We start from the raw sequence: 15,529 nt of genomic DNA, 5'->3' as shown, positions 1-15,529 counted from the left end.
GGATTGCTCATTTTGAGTTAATTTAGCAAATGATAGACTGCTATGGCCTTTTCTTTATTTTTTTTTTCCTCCCAGGAGAAGAGGTTGACAGGCAGCTGTGCAGAGATGCCATCTACCCGATCCCGGTGGTGTGCGAAGCGCCGTGCCCCAAGGACTGCGTGCTCAGCATGTGGTCTGCCTGGTCCTCCTGCTCCCACACCTGCTCCGGGAAAACCACAGAAGGGAAGCAGCTGCGAGCCCGCTCCATCCTGGCTTACGCAGGTGAAGGTAAGGGCTCCCCTCTCCTCCTGGATTGGCAATCCTCAACTGCCCTGTAATGTCAAATTTCTTGATCGACAGAAACGAATTATTAGGTCACATTGTGGGTTTTTAAATACAGCAGAATTGTTGAAATGGTTATCCTATATTTACTCCTGGTACCTAAAGCTGTTTTAAAGAGCATTTATTTTGCTCATTTCAGTTAATGTTACTATATGTTTTTAGTGTGCCTAATGTTACTGTTTCTATTTCAGATATACAATTTTCTTGTTTTCATTAAAATTAAACAACACAAACTTTTCATCCGATACAGATTAACAGTGCTAATTTATGTTCAATTTGGAAAGGTACAAGTATCCTGAATGGTGAAAAGATGAGAATTTTGCTGATTCAAATGTTGTCCAATTTTTAAAGGTACAAGTATCCTGAATGCTGAAAAGATGAGAATTTTGCTGATTCAAATGTTGTCCAATTTTGAAAGGTGCAAGTATCCTGAATGCTGAAAAGATGAGAATTTTGATGATTCAAATGTTGTCCAATTTTGAAAGGTGCAAGTATCCTGAATGCTGAAAAGATGAGAATTTTGATGATTCAAATGTTGTCCAATTTTTAAAGGTGCAAGTATCCTGAATGCTGAAAAGATGAGAATTTTGATGATTCAAATGTTGTCCAGTTTGGAAAGATACAAGTATCCTGAATGCTGAAAAGACGAGAACTTTAATGGTTCAAATGTTAGCAAAAGGGTTTTGTATTTTCTTTTCTCTAGCTGGTAACTTATGTTACCCCACTAACATTGTTATTCATAGCAAAATTTTGGGTTTTGCCCTGCAACTCTTCACTCTTGAATGGTTTCCATTTATTCAAGTGATCCTTGTGCAGTGTCTGCAGCATATGCAAAGAGAAGACATAGCTGGAATATAAAGGAGAAGACAAAACAGGTTTTAGATACAGGTTCATGGCTATTCTTTGATGATTTCCCATGGTTCCTACCGCTCTTTTTTGTTTTGGTTTTAAGTATTTGGGGGGGTGGGTGTGTTTAGAGGAAATGTATCTTGTCTATAACATTATTCAAAAATGGTCATGTCAAGTGTGCAAGGGTCCAGCTGATAAAATGCCTCGTACAGGAGCCAGGAGACATAGTCACCAAAGAGTTCTTGGAAGATGTTTGCTCACATGTGTTACTGACATAAAAGTGAAATGCCTCAAAAGAAAATTATTACATGTATGTGTTAGTTCTTCTTTTAAACTGTTAAGCATTTTATTACTTTATCTTAAGATCAAATTTAGCTGAAAAGTGAAAGCTGCAAGGTATGGAAGCAGTGAAACAGAGTAACTGTTTGCAGTTTAGTTTGCAGGCACAACTAAAATTGCTAAAAGTGTACTGTGTACTTGGCAGAATTTGGGTGATTGTAAAAAAAACCATAGCAAGCACTTTCAGCCTTTTCCCTGAACGGAATATTTGCTAGAAATGTAAGTGGCAATCAGAACTGTACTCTATTTTAGTAGGTGATGCAAATAATAAATTACTTAGATGGATCTAATGTAACAAAGTAGAAACACTTTTAAAATAATAAAAAAATTTAGTGTGTGGTGTCCCTTTTTTTATACAGCGTGTTGAACAGACTCATTTGGGAGAAACACAGAGCCATATAATTCAATTAAAAACATATATTCACATGCTTGTTGCTTCTCCATGTATGTCAAGACAATAGAACCTAAATTACTGGAAAAATTATTCCACTTTCTTATGCTTAATCTTAAAAAGTACTTTTTATTCTGACTTTGATACTTAGTACAACCTAGGTTAATTTACAAGGCTGCAGATGCAGCAAAGTTGTTCAGCATCACCTGGATTTTGGGTATGTGAATTTTATTAATATTTGTTGTGCAGTGATCAGAATCACCACAGAGTTATCACCAAAGACTGACAGATCTCAAACCACAGAGGCCATAGTGAAGAAATCCTTAAAATAAGGCTGAGAAAGCTAACTCATTACCTGGGTGTTGTAGTGCTTCAGCTTTGCTCAAACCTTGCCTTTTTTCCCATTGTTTCAGGTGAAGTTATTCTGTGCTCTTTTCAAGGATGCAAGCTGCTAGGTCTGCCCAGCTTACCCTGCAGTGCACTCACATCTCAGTCAGATCTCTTCCATACAGTGCTCCTTTGCACTCATACAAACTGCAGAGAATGAAAGTGTATAAATAAATGAAAGAACCTTCCAAGCCTTAGGGTATTACAACTTTAGCTGGAAAGTACTTTTCACCTTTTCTTGTATTATATTAAAAAATGTATCAGTTTAACCTTTTCTTATGCTTCAGTGGAATTAAGAGTTATTTTCATCTTTCTCCTCATAGTCCTGTTATGCCTCTTAGTCATTTGTTACATGACAAATAACTGAATGACTTTCCACCTCCAGAATCCCATGACCCAGATCAGCTGTGTTCCCAAAACATAAAATACTGGGTGCTGGGAGGTCATTTCTTGTTCTAGGAGCACAGAATATATCCATGTGTTTGAGCATCTGCATTCCACTGATATAAAAGGAAGCTTCACATGAACATTTTTTGGAAAAGATGCAATTCTCAGTTCTATTCAGAACTTGAAATGCACAGAACTCTAGATGGAAGCTCTGTAAGCATCATGTAAAACTAAGAATTCCAAGTCTCATAAATGTAAGACTGATAATTCCATCTACATGTTAAAACTGAGTTTTGAAAACAGCTATCAGTTCTGTTCAGGTGAACAGTCACACAAGTTTTCTTTTGGATTTCTGAACCTTTTCTTGAGCAGATCAGGCTAGGTAAGCTATTCCATAGTAATTTCTGTATCCTGTTACCTTGAGTTTTTACTCAAAACACAATAGGAAAATGTACATAAATATATATTATTCCTATTATATATCAGGACTGGATATTAATTAAAGAAAAATATGCAAGACTGTTGCAAATCCATGAATAAGGCTAAATTTGTATTCTAAAATGACATAAGGAGTCCAGGTGTGAGTCCTTGATCACACACATCCTTCTGCTAGTCATTCAGTGCGCAAGCCTAGAAAGATCAAAGCATTTCAGGCCTTGCATAGACAATGAATACTGCAATCTATCAAAGTATCTGGTGCATTTAATTCTCATTCATTTGGGTACTTAAACATGAACACCTCTTGAAATTTTTGAGGCTCTATAGATGTGAAATAGGTTTTTCATCTGGCTCAGATAGCTTTTTATCAAGTATTGTCTGTGACTGTTCCGTTTCTCTCCTCTTTGAAATGAAAAATACTATATTCTACCATTTTTCTTGTTAACATTGGAATATAACTGTCTGTAACAGAGACATGTCATTTCACACCTAAGAAATTTTTTTTCCTCTTATTACCAGTCTATCTTTGCTGCTGAACTGGTTTGAAGAAACCATCAAGTTTACATGACTGGCCAGCAGGAAACAAGCGCAGTCTAATCAATTTTTTAATTTGATTTAGAGTTGGAATAATTCAGCAGTATTATACTAATTCCTCAGTGTAAATAATAGGTTCACAGAAAAACTATAAGCCATATGTAAAATACAACAAATTTAAGCAATATGTAAATTACAACAGTGACAAAGTTTTCTAATGAGCTCTGGGGTACGAACTGCTCCTCCAGCACCACAGAGATTTCTGCTTGAGCCAGGAGCTGACCTCAGTTGTGGACCCTCTCATCATCATTTCCTCATTCCAAACAAGACCCTTTTCATGGGGTCAAGCCACATGCTGCAGGGCCTCAAGCATGGTGTGGTCATGCACATCTGGGATGGGCTTATTTACTTGCATTCAGTGGAAAGAAAGGAGTCTCTTCACAAGATAAAGACTTACTGTGCTTTGTGAGATGTGGAAATGAGTGTCACAATAGCATTTTTTGGATATTTTTTCTGAGATCATTGTCCTAAGCTTGAACGTTTGAAAGGCAAAGTGATTTATAAATTTGCCTGTCTGTGAGACTGCCTATAGTGTTAGCTCATTTGTGTCACTGTCAAATATATCTTCATGATACAGTAAGAAACTCAGAAAAGTCACTGTCTTAAAATATAAAATGACAGCAAAGGACATAGTGATGTTACCTGCTACATCATACAGTTGTTCTGCATAAATCTAGGAAGGTATTGTATACAGCTCAGCCTATCTCTTGAATGTAGGTTTGTCTATTTTTGGTTTATAGTCTGTTTAATATTTCTATTCTTCTTTTTATTCCCTGCTTGCAATAAATCTTATATAATGTGTAGTGTGCACTATTTCACATTACTACTGGACCTGAGACTCAAAAGTACTGAAAGTACTGAATCAATCTTAGTTTTTCAGTAAGTAATAAATATGTAGATTGATTCTGTTTTGATTATACACTGCCATAGACTGGAAAATTGGTGTAATACAGCATAACAGTAATGTTGTGGGTACATCCAAAGTTTTATCATTAAAAACAATTTTGGAAAAGTAAACACCCCACCTCCCAAATAAACCCCAAACCAAAACCAAAAAACCAAAAGTCGAATGCAAAGAGGAAAATAAGACAACTTAAAAGCCTAATGTATTAAAATGAGAGGGAAGGGAAATTTTTTTATTATTATTCTCTTAGGGGAGAGATGCACATGTGCAGTAGGACTTTGCTATGGGTGTTATATGCTCATAGATCAGCAAAGTGTAATGCCAGAAGGACTATTTGGCATGGCCACACAGTACAGAGCACTAAGCATCACAGTTAGATAGTATAGAATATCAGTTGTCCATCTCATCAGATAGTCTGTTTGACAGGGACCAGCAGCTCTTATCATCTATCTGCAGGACTAATTTATTGAATATGTAAGAAATAGCTGGATCAAAGGACTTTCTTATCAATACTTAACAGATTATTGTTGATATGCTTAAAAATTTTATTCCTGTTAAATTCCAATACAGTTTGACTTCATAGTTGCAAACAAGAAGTTATGCTTAGGGGTTTTTTATATATTTACTCTTCCTACATTTATTGAGTTTGTTTTTATTTATAACAGCACTTGGTAATTAAATCTGAAAGCACAGAATTGAGTATTTATTTCTGCTGCAAATTGCTCATTCACAAGAGAATAGCTTTTGGAGAACATGAGGTGGTTCATGAAACAGGAATAAAAAAACCCCTTAGTTTTGGAACTGTGCAAGCTGAATTTTTAGGCAACATTTACTAAGTGACCTGACACCTGTGTGAGAAAGGTGAGCCAGGGCAGGGTATATTACTGTTCTTCTTTTGCTCAGGAGCCCACCAGCTCAGATTGCTGAGTGTGGTGAGGGTCAGGGGTTCATACTCTATCCTGGAAAAGTCTTGAGGACAGACCTCACATTTACCATGAGTCCACTCTGCATCCTGACCTGTTGTGTATTTAGGACAGGTCTGCTTGGTTTGTGAAACTGATGTAAACCAGTGGAGGAAGCATCAATGTTTGCAGAACAGGAGTTCTGACTGTGTCTGTCTTCAGGAAGTGCAGATGCCTTGAGAAGTGCCTACCTCCTGTCTACAGCAAAGAAATGAGGAACACCCATTTCACTCACTAGAATACAAGAGGCACTTCAGTCACATCTGTTTTCTCAAACTTTAAGATTATTCCAGCTGTTTTGAAATGCAGTTATAAAAATTTGCAAAAACAAATGATATCAAAATGATTACTTAAATTGATCCTAAGTGCTTTAAAAATGTTTAACAGTTTGAAATTTCAAAGTTATCTAGTCAACATCACCAAAAAAAAAAAATTAAAATCCAATAATTGAATATCCTAGAGCAAGGTCTTACCCCTTTAGCAGCTCCAAACCAGGCAGAAAAGCAATCTAAATGTATGACAATTCTGTCAGATATTTTATGAGCAATATGCAGGTCTCTCTGCAAAGCTAGTCTTTCCCTTCCAAGTCTACTTTGCTTAAAAATCCAAACCCAAAGCTAAATTCTTCAGCCTCAATTGGTTTTTGTATCCTTGAAATTATTATTTTTAGTACTGCCAAGAAGTGTTTTTACTGTCATCTGATCATTTATTATTAAAGGATGTGTTTATTATTGTATGCCTCTTTTTCCTATATTCTGATGAATTCAAATGTCTATTCAATTTTTTTTTTCTGCGATACTCATTAATACATTCAAACCTGTCCTCTACTGGGGATGTGCTCATAAAGTTGTTACCCCTACACAGATGTTGTAAAGGGCATCTCTAACTGCCAGTTTTCCAACCCCTTCTGCATTTTCTGTACCTAGTTAAATTGGAGGAAGCACAAGAGAATGCTGCTTTCCTGGACAGAATGGCACATTGATTTTTATTTTAGTAGTATTATTTCCACATTTTGTTCAGTCTTTGCATGTTTTTTAACTCCTGATTTAAACTGAACAGAACTGGATTCCCACTGAGCTGCAGACATTCATGCCCCAATGTTTTTCATTTACAAGTCAATGTCAATCTCTTTTTTCCCCCTGAATAGATATTCTTGCATAGCTGCCAAAACTGAACCTCAGTTGTCACTTTATTCTCAAATGTCTTAAGAACTGGTGCCTGTGGCATTTAATATTTTAAACATATTTTCAATATTTAAAATATATTTTAAATATATATTTTAAATATATTTTAAACAATTCTGACAGGCTTGAGTTGCATCCATTTTGTACCAAAAAAAAATTCAAGTACTACTTTAATTAGATTCACATATTTTTGAAGGTTTTTCCAATCCCCCTTTGCTAAATTTAAGATTAGCTAGTCTGTTGCATGACATCTCAACTAATATTATGTTTGCGGTTGCTTGGCTAAATCAATATTTTTAGGGAAAAGCCAGAAATTAAAAATATTCCTAGAGAAAGAAATTGAGAATTATGATTTTATCTTGCATTTTCATTTGAATGAACCTTTTCTTATGTTTGCTGCAGATCTAGATCATGCAGAGCAACTTGTTGTATAAAGTATTTTTATACTGGCAACTTGACTTTCTTGTGTTGGAGTATTTGAAGCATCCATGGTTTCTTTGATTACATTTACTTTTTTTGTTTTATTTCAACAACAGGTGCTTAAAACCCCTTCCCTTCCCAATATCTGTAGAGCAGACAGTCAACCTGAAGTTCAATGTTGGGGTATAAATAATGTACTCTACAACATGCATTTGGTAGAAGCATACATTTTAGAGAAAAGTCATATGGATCATCAGCATTAACTAATTAACCGTTTTCAATTGTCCCTCTTACTTTTCTTGTCTTTGGGAGAGGCCAAAATGTTGCTTAGATTTTTTTTGCTGCCTTTCCATCAGATGGAGAAAGGAGCCCTTTGTTCCTTTAGGCCAGAATCTCAAACCTAGATTCTAGTAACCCCAGATATTTAGCGGGTGTGATGTCTGCTCACAGGGCTGGACACGGAATAGCCTGTGATCAGCTCTGGTAGGAAAGACCTCTTCATTTCTCCTGGAGGACTGGGAGGCCAAAGTAGGTTTGAAGTGCTTGAATATAATGAGCTGAACATACTATCAAAGAAACCAAGCACAACAAAGATAGCATTATCTGAGCTTTTCTTCACAATCATTGACACTTGATTGCATTTTAATCTTAACCTGCAATAGGCTTTGTTTTCTTAATCTGGACCTGGAATTGCCAGCTGTGCCATCCTCTTTGGTTTACATAATATGGATAAACATCCACTGGGAGCTAGGACAAGAGCTCCAAAATTTTCAATTCATCCGTGAATTAGACATAAACAGTGGTTTTTACACATGTATAATTAGAATAATTATCCATTTCTTCTGTCTACAACCTTCTTGCATCCTTGTGTCATCTCTTTCAGTCTCTTCTAGAGAATCCTGATATAATCAGGCTGTAGATCAGTCCAAGCACATTAGTGTAATAGAAGTTATGATTATTTTGTTATCCTTTTGGTACAGATTTACATACTGTCCATGAATAATTTGTTCTATGTGGCTTGTTGACCGAAATTTGTCAAAGTCACTACTGGGCATATGAAGAGGAGGAAAAGGGAACAGCATTTCTTTCATGTAATCAAACTGATAACATATAACTAAGAAAATTTCAAGGTGGGTTTGTGGTACGTGTTTTTTTTTAATAAAAATGGTATCTGCTTCCAGTGAAGGATGTTTTGCCCTCTTTCCTTGTTGCAGGAGGAGCACAGTGCCCGAACAGTAGTGCCCTCCAGGAGACGCGCAGCTGTAATGAGCACTCTTGCACTGTGTATCATTGGCAGACTGGCCCGTGGGGACAGTGCATAGAGGACACCTCTGTCTCTGCTTTCAACTCCTCTGCCAGCTGGAACGGGGAGGCCACCTGTTCCGTGGGGATGCAGACAAGAAAGGTCATCTGTGTGAGAGTCAACGTGGGACAAGTGGGCCCAAAAAAGTAAAGATCTTTGAAAGTATCTTCATGCTGTAAATTATGTTTGGATTTTGCTGCTTTATATCTATATCACCAATGGCTGCTTGCAAAGGCAAAAAGCCCCTCTTCTGTGTGTTCTCATGAGGGGACATTTCATCTTCTAAAAATACAAGACTGGCACAAGAGGAAGACTAGATAATACTTTTCTCAGTATGGATTTTAACGGGTGGTATTTACAATGGTGGTTCTGCTGACAGCCAAATCAATCTAGTTGGCTCCTTACTACCATCAGGTTGAGTCACAATAAAATTATTGGGGTATCTGTATGAAATGCAGAGCAACACCATTTCCAAGATCCTCGTGTTGCCTCCAAACAAGGAACACACTGTATGGATTAGTGCATTTCCACTCAGAAATAGTGATATGAATCTAAATACACTAAAGCCATTCTCAGAACCAGACCAGGGAGCTGCAGCATAGTGGAAAATAGCATGACATTAATTTGAAACATTAGTTTGAAATTAGTTTGACAATCTTTGTGATTTTTTTCCCCATTTATGTGGGTTTTTAGTTATTCCTTTGGCCCAATGATTTAGTTTTACAGTTTAATGTGTTATCAGGGTTAAATACAGATTAGCTGCTAGTAAAATGCATTTGATAATGTCTTTGTAGGGATTTGCAGTCTGTAAATATATCCCACTCAGAATAGATTCAAAACTCTAAGAACTGGTAGCGGAGGTCATTTAGAAAGTTCATGAGGCAGCTATTTTCACACAAAATGTTTGCTTGATGTCTGCCACTTGCTGTTTTATTTGGCTGTAGATTTAAGCCTAATTTACTTTAAATGGAAATGTGGGGAGTAACGTCTGCACAGTCAGTAATCTAAATTGTTGTGTATTAAGTTGCTGTTCTATTTATTCATGATAGAATTTATTCATGATAGATCTTTTGTTTGGAACATTTACATAAAAAATCTCACAAACTTCAACTGATTTTTCCTCTTTTTTAAATCTGCTGTAAATGCCTCTACCTTTGATTTGAGGTTAAATTCTGGGAGGAGGACTGTTTTATACTTTCATAAATGGATCATGTGAAGTGAAAAAAGGTCTTGGTTGTTCCTTCAAATTGTCACATCAAAATCACTGAATCATTTTAAAAGATCCAGACATTTAACATGAAAATGTAAATAGGAACCTTGTTTTAAACTCCCCTTAATAAAAAGGATTACTGTGGTATGATACAATCAATATTATTGGCCTTATCTGCCTCACAAGTTACAGACCCCAGCATGTATCTTTTCTGTTTAATTTGACCTTGAGTAAGGACTGAAAAAAATCAATACTTTGCTTTAAGCCATATATAGTAAATACAAGCAATATAAAGCATAGAAATGGTGTTCTAATTGAACTAATTGCCTTGCCTAAGTATCTGAAGAGCAATTGTAGTGCTTAGCACTCCTGAAAGATGAAGCTCTCCATGAAATAGTGAATGTGTGTATTTCAGACTGTTTTGTATGCTTAGAATTTCTCCTGTTTTTAAAGGGAAAAGCCAATTCAAGAAAAGCCATTAGCAAGCCAATGTTCAATGCTTCTCAGAAACATTTTTTTTTAATTTTAATCTTAAAGAAAATTTCTGACAATATTGTCAATATATGTGATTGGAAGCAGAAGTTTTTTTAAAGTGTATCTGATCATATCTAAACACACCCTTGCATATAGAATCTGATTTTATGAATCACATAGAACCAAGGCACAAGGTGACTTAAAATTGTAGAGAGAACTTACAGAGGGGTGATGGAGGTTTTTGTTGCTATAGCTGTATTATTTCATGTTCTTTCACATTGGTGGGAGGGGAGAAAAGAGAAGGGGTGGAGATCCCATTTTAAAAGGGCACCAAGGAATTGATGCTCGTTCATGGTAATTGATCATATTCTGAGTAGAATATGTGAGTTGACAGAGAAATGCAGAGACATCTGATGGAAATCATGCACAAGCAAGTATTATTGTTGAAAAGTGTGTTCCTGTAAAACTGCAAATCAGCTTTTGTCCTCCTCACATCGCACAGGCAGTGCTCTCTGCTGACCATGGAGACTAGATTTTCCTGAAAGTTTACCATTAGACTTGCCTCTCTTATCTCTCTGGTCCCAGTTGCCCTGGACTGAAAAGAGGAAAAGCTAATCGTAGTAATGTTTTTCTGTAATGATCCAAAAGCTCTCAAACATGGATGTGATGTTTTTCTTACATCTTTACATATTGTTCAGACAGCCCACAGTCTGTATGTTTTTGGAGCAATAGAAATTTTGAAAATATTTCAAATATTTTCAGTACTTCTGCAAGAGTTATTGTATCATTCTGGAACAAGCATTGTGGCATAGAGAGTTGTTTTTCCTTGATGAAAAAAGACAGAATCCCCACAGAATGGGGAAAATGACCTGGATAATGAGTACCATATGTAGTAATAATATAATTATTATAATATAATTAATAATAATAATTTTAATAATAATATTATTATTTTAATAAATAATAATATAATTTTATTATAATAAAATAATCCTTTTTATATGCTGATCAAGCCTCTTCCTAAAACAAGTAAGGTTTTCTGCCTTTTCTGACAGTCTCTCTCAGTCTCATTGATCTGGCACTTTTAAATTCTTTTCTGGTTTCTCTCATAATCACAGCCAGTTTATACCTATTTGTTCCTGGGTTGGCAGTGTTATTTATTCTATATATGTGTCCTTCCAGAGTTTGTATTTATGATAAAGTGATGAGGCCTGAAAATGTATTTTACTAAGCTAAATGGGATGGCTTTTCTTCATAATTATGTGAAAGCTTGGAAATTATCCTGAAAGTACAGAGTCTAGCATGGTGAGTGAGGGATGATGGTTATTTAAATCCTGAGGTGCAGAAAACACTAGATTTGGCTTGCTTTCACCACATGTATTTAATTGCTACTAGTTTTTATAGCTGTGCTCCATCCTGGTGAATTCTGGGCAGCAGGCACTGTCCTCATGTGCCTACAAGCATTGAGTATCTCACACAATTCACTACTTCATTGCAGAGTGATGGTTTATTTGATAATGCTTCTTTGTAATTTTTTTGGTAGATGCCCTGAAAGTCTTCGACCTGAAACTGTGAGACCTTGTCTCCTTCCCTGTAGGAAGGACTGCATTGTGACTCCATTCAGTGACTGGACACCATGTCCTTCTTCATGTCAAGAAGGTAATTTTATCCATTGCATGCTAAGAAATTTTAAGAATATAAAACATGGGGAGTCAATTACTTCCAATCCATTTTGGCAGAATGCTTATACACATCTCTTCCTGACAGAGGACTTGTAATATCTGGTACAGCTGCTGCAGGGAGGACATAGAATTTTTGCTGAACAGAACAGTTATTTCTATCCATTTTCTATATGCATCTGTTTGGAATTTTTTCCGCATTTTGCCTAATGTTACAAACTCCTATTTGCATCTTATACTGATAAAGAGATAACTAGTTACGGGGTAGACACATAGCTGTTATCATCAGCTTATCATCTTAACATCAATACTTACACTGTTAGTATTTCAATTGTCAGATTATAAAATGGGGTTTGGAAATACCTAAGTTTATGCTGTTTGCTCATCAGAAAAAAAACCAAGTTTTTATATACAAGGAGATAAGTATGTAGCTAAGTAGATATGCAGTTGTACATAATTTTGTCTGGCTGCTTCTACTCCAAGGAAAATTGAAGGAGAGTTAATAAAAATCAACAGACTTTACATTGATGTGAGTGGTCTGATTTAAACATAAAATCCAACACCATTTTAATACACTTGGCAAAGCTCTTTAAAACAGTGCAGGTCACCCCTGAATTTTTATTACAGTGAAATCACACATGAAGTTAGCCTGATGCTAGAATTAGTGTTTTTTTCTCTTCTTAAGCTTAAATGAGGCACTTTCTAATGTGTACTGTTACAGACAGACTGTAATACTCCCTCTTCCACGGGGTGCTAATCCCCGTGTGGGACATGGTGATTACTCACAGCTACTCTCAGAATGTAAAAGATATTGTTACATCAAACATACAGACTTGGGCTGTCACGGCCAATTCTTTATGCTTGGTAAAGGACACAAGCATAAAGGCATTTTTGCAGTAATTCCTATCAGTGTTCAAGGCATTCTAACAAATGAAAAAAGGGGTTAGGAAGACTAAATTCTTAACCTTTGAAAAAGAGAGGGGAATTGAATCTATGAAATAGATATTCATTATTATATATGTGTTATTTTACAGCAGTATTAATTGTTCTTTCTGAAATATTTTTGTTCGGGGAGATCATACTGAGTGAAAATGCCGTCCTTTTCTGTTCCAATTTCTGTGGGTTTTAGGAAAGTTCTTGATGCAATGAGCATACCTTCCTGAATATTTACCACAAATTATTGTACAGGCTTCTATAAACAGTATATTTGTGAACTACAAGTGCTTTGTCTATTCAGTGAGTCAAACTCTCTTTATACTACAAAAACATTTGTTTTTTCATGGGGTTTACCCATTTGTGCCAGCAAGCAGGTCAGTATCTTTGCTGGGCTGCACGTCTGCCTTGCCCCTTGTGCCAGCTCCTGGCATCTCCTGGAGCTGTTTGACTCAGGAGTGAAGGGTTTCCTCTGTGCTGAAGAGTGGCCAGGTGGTGGAGAGCCACCGCCGGGATTCTCCTACTGCTCACTCCTAATTACAATTGCTTGGCTGTGGTCCAGCACACTTCTGCGATCAGACAAGCTGCAGCTGCTGTAATAACCCACCCAAAGCTGATATCAGCCCAGTCAGCCAAATGTCTGCTCTACTGCTCTCTGTGAAAAAAAATAAAAACCTTCCAAGATTTTTACCTAACACAGGCATTGCTGTGGAACTAATACAGATCTGTAGCTTTTCTCTTAATTTTCTGCCTGAAGAACCAATACCTGAAGATGACTGAAAACAAAATTCCTACAGGAACTATTCACTGTTTAGCATTATAATGGATGACCATAATAATTAAAAACTGCAAACTGTAAAGGAATTCTAGAGTGGAATTTCTGTTTCTAGTTTTACATGCAAATGTTTAGAGCAAGCTTACACCTTCAAACTGTAAAGTGTAGCAGCAAACTAAGCTGGTTTAATTTTTGTTCTCTTGAACTGTTTATTCATTTCAGCTGTCTGTTCCTTTGTTCAGTATTGCTGGTATTGCTTTCTGTTTAGTTCTTCTTCCTCACCTATAGATGAAATTGAAGCTTTTTTACTATTAGGCTAAATTTTTCTGCTTATGGGCAAATTAGCATGTCAATATTATGGCAATTGGTTCAAAAACCTTGTTTTCACCCTAATTAGTTTCAACCTTAAGTAGCAGCAGTAGAAACCAGCTATTCTACTCTTTGCAGGAGGTGTCACAGTCAGGAAGCAGTCCCGTCACCGAGTCATCATCCAGCTCCCTGCCAATGGCGGTCGGGAATGCCCAGACTCTTTGTTTGAGGAAAGGGAATGTGAAGCTTCTCCTGTCTGTCATAGCTACAGGTATGTGAGACAATCAACCAGAAACAGCTCAGATATGCTTTTTAAACTTGTACTAACTCTAGAGCTTGCTGAATTCCATTACTTAGCAATAGTTGTTTTTCTTCCATGCACTATTTAGAAAAGTAGGATACACATCTGAATCAAGGTTTCACAACAGATATATAGACTAGTTGGGCCCAGAGGGAATCTGTGGCACATTTAGTTCCAGCTCCTTGGAAAGAACATTGCAAAAACTAAGAATTACTTTCCAGAATAAATTTTTCCTAGAAACTGTTATGACATTCTAAAGATATAAAACAAATCTTTCTGAAATATCCAAAGCTCTGAACTTCTAGCTTATATGTCTAGGAGAGCTGATTTCTGGTGCCACATTGTTCGACCTTCCGTAGGCTTCATTTTTCAATCCCTGTAAGCCCTGAGACAGTCCAGAGCTGAAGATATCCCCCATATGCCCTGTGTCCTCTTCATTGCCCTGTTCTTCACCACAGAATGTTAAGGACTATTCCAGAAGGTGGAAAAATTTTTGCTTAAGAAAATGTTTGGGTAGTTCTGTAATATCTATGAGTGTGTGGGAAGGTCTTGACATACAACAAGAACTTGCTGTTGATGGAGACAAATTTTAGAACATTTTGATGCCATTAGTTACATTTACTTGCCAAAATAATAATAAAAAAAAATTAATGAATAATAACTCCCATGAAACTACTATCTGTTGCAGAGGTACAAATAGAATTTAAGCTTATTTTAATGAAAAGAAATTGAGATTAAAGATGATGTTGCTTTCATCATCTCATAAGAATTATCATTGCAAATTCATTAGGAGATCACACTCTATGCAGTTAAAAGGTATGAAAAGATTGAAAAAAGCATTGGGGAGCTACAAAAATCAGTACTCTAAACACCAGAGAAATAGAGCTCAAGAACTTTTTATAGTCAAAATAAGAGTCTGAGTTTTGTCTTTAAAATGCTGGCTGCTCCTCATCTCTTTAGTATCTTCCATATCTGAGCTACATGATAATGTGCTGAGCATAAGAAAGAAGAGTTTCTGGAGAGTGGTAGATGGGGTTATTTATATTTCATGACATGAACTAATACTAAACACATGTTCCATATATTTCCTTTAGCATCTTTCTGACCTGCACACATGCTGTGACAGATGGACTCACACACTCAGCTGGCTCGTGCCTTAGTTAGTTGCTGTCCCATAGAGGCAGGTTGCAATGAAACTCGAGGTGCAAAACCATTGGGTTAGTTTAAAACATGCCAACTGCTGATGGCTCGAGCTGTGGATTATTTTAGAGTTGTGACAACAAACAGACTTGCCTGGATTTGTTATATTTAAGGGCTGGGGTGTTCCGCAGCACTAGCAGGGAACTTTTTGTAAAAGTTTCATAGCAGT

General features: G+C 36.5%; 1 protein-coding gene across 1 annotated transcript in view; it reads left to right on the top strand.

Moving 5' to 3' along the window:
* Positions 1–15,529, top strand: part of THSD7A (thrombospondin type 1 domain containing 7A) — a 189,075-nt gene that overhangs the window by 119,828 nt on the left and 53,718 nt on the right. The window contains exons 8-11 of the mRNA XM_050971430.1: positions 76–267; positions 8,391–8,625; positions 11,707–11,822; positions 13,998–14,130. Coding sequence (XP_050827387.1) covers positions 76–267; positions 8,391–8,625; positions 11,707–11,822; positions 13,998–14,130 — 676 coding nt within the window. The remainder of the gene's footprint in view (positions 1–75; positions 268–8,390; positions 8,626–11,706; positions 11,823–13,997; positions 14,131–15,529) is intronic.

The sequence above is a fragment of the Serinus canaria genome, chromosome 2, assembly GCF_022539315.1.
Source record: "Serinus canaria isolate serCan28SL12 chromosome 2, serCan2020, whole genome shotgun sequence".
Lineage (NCBI taxonomy): Eukaryota > Metazoa > Chordata > Aves > Passeriformes > Fringillidae > Serinus > Serinus canaria.
Note: the sequence above shows the minus strand (reverse complement) of the source record. Positions and strands in the feature narration are given on the sequence as shown.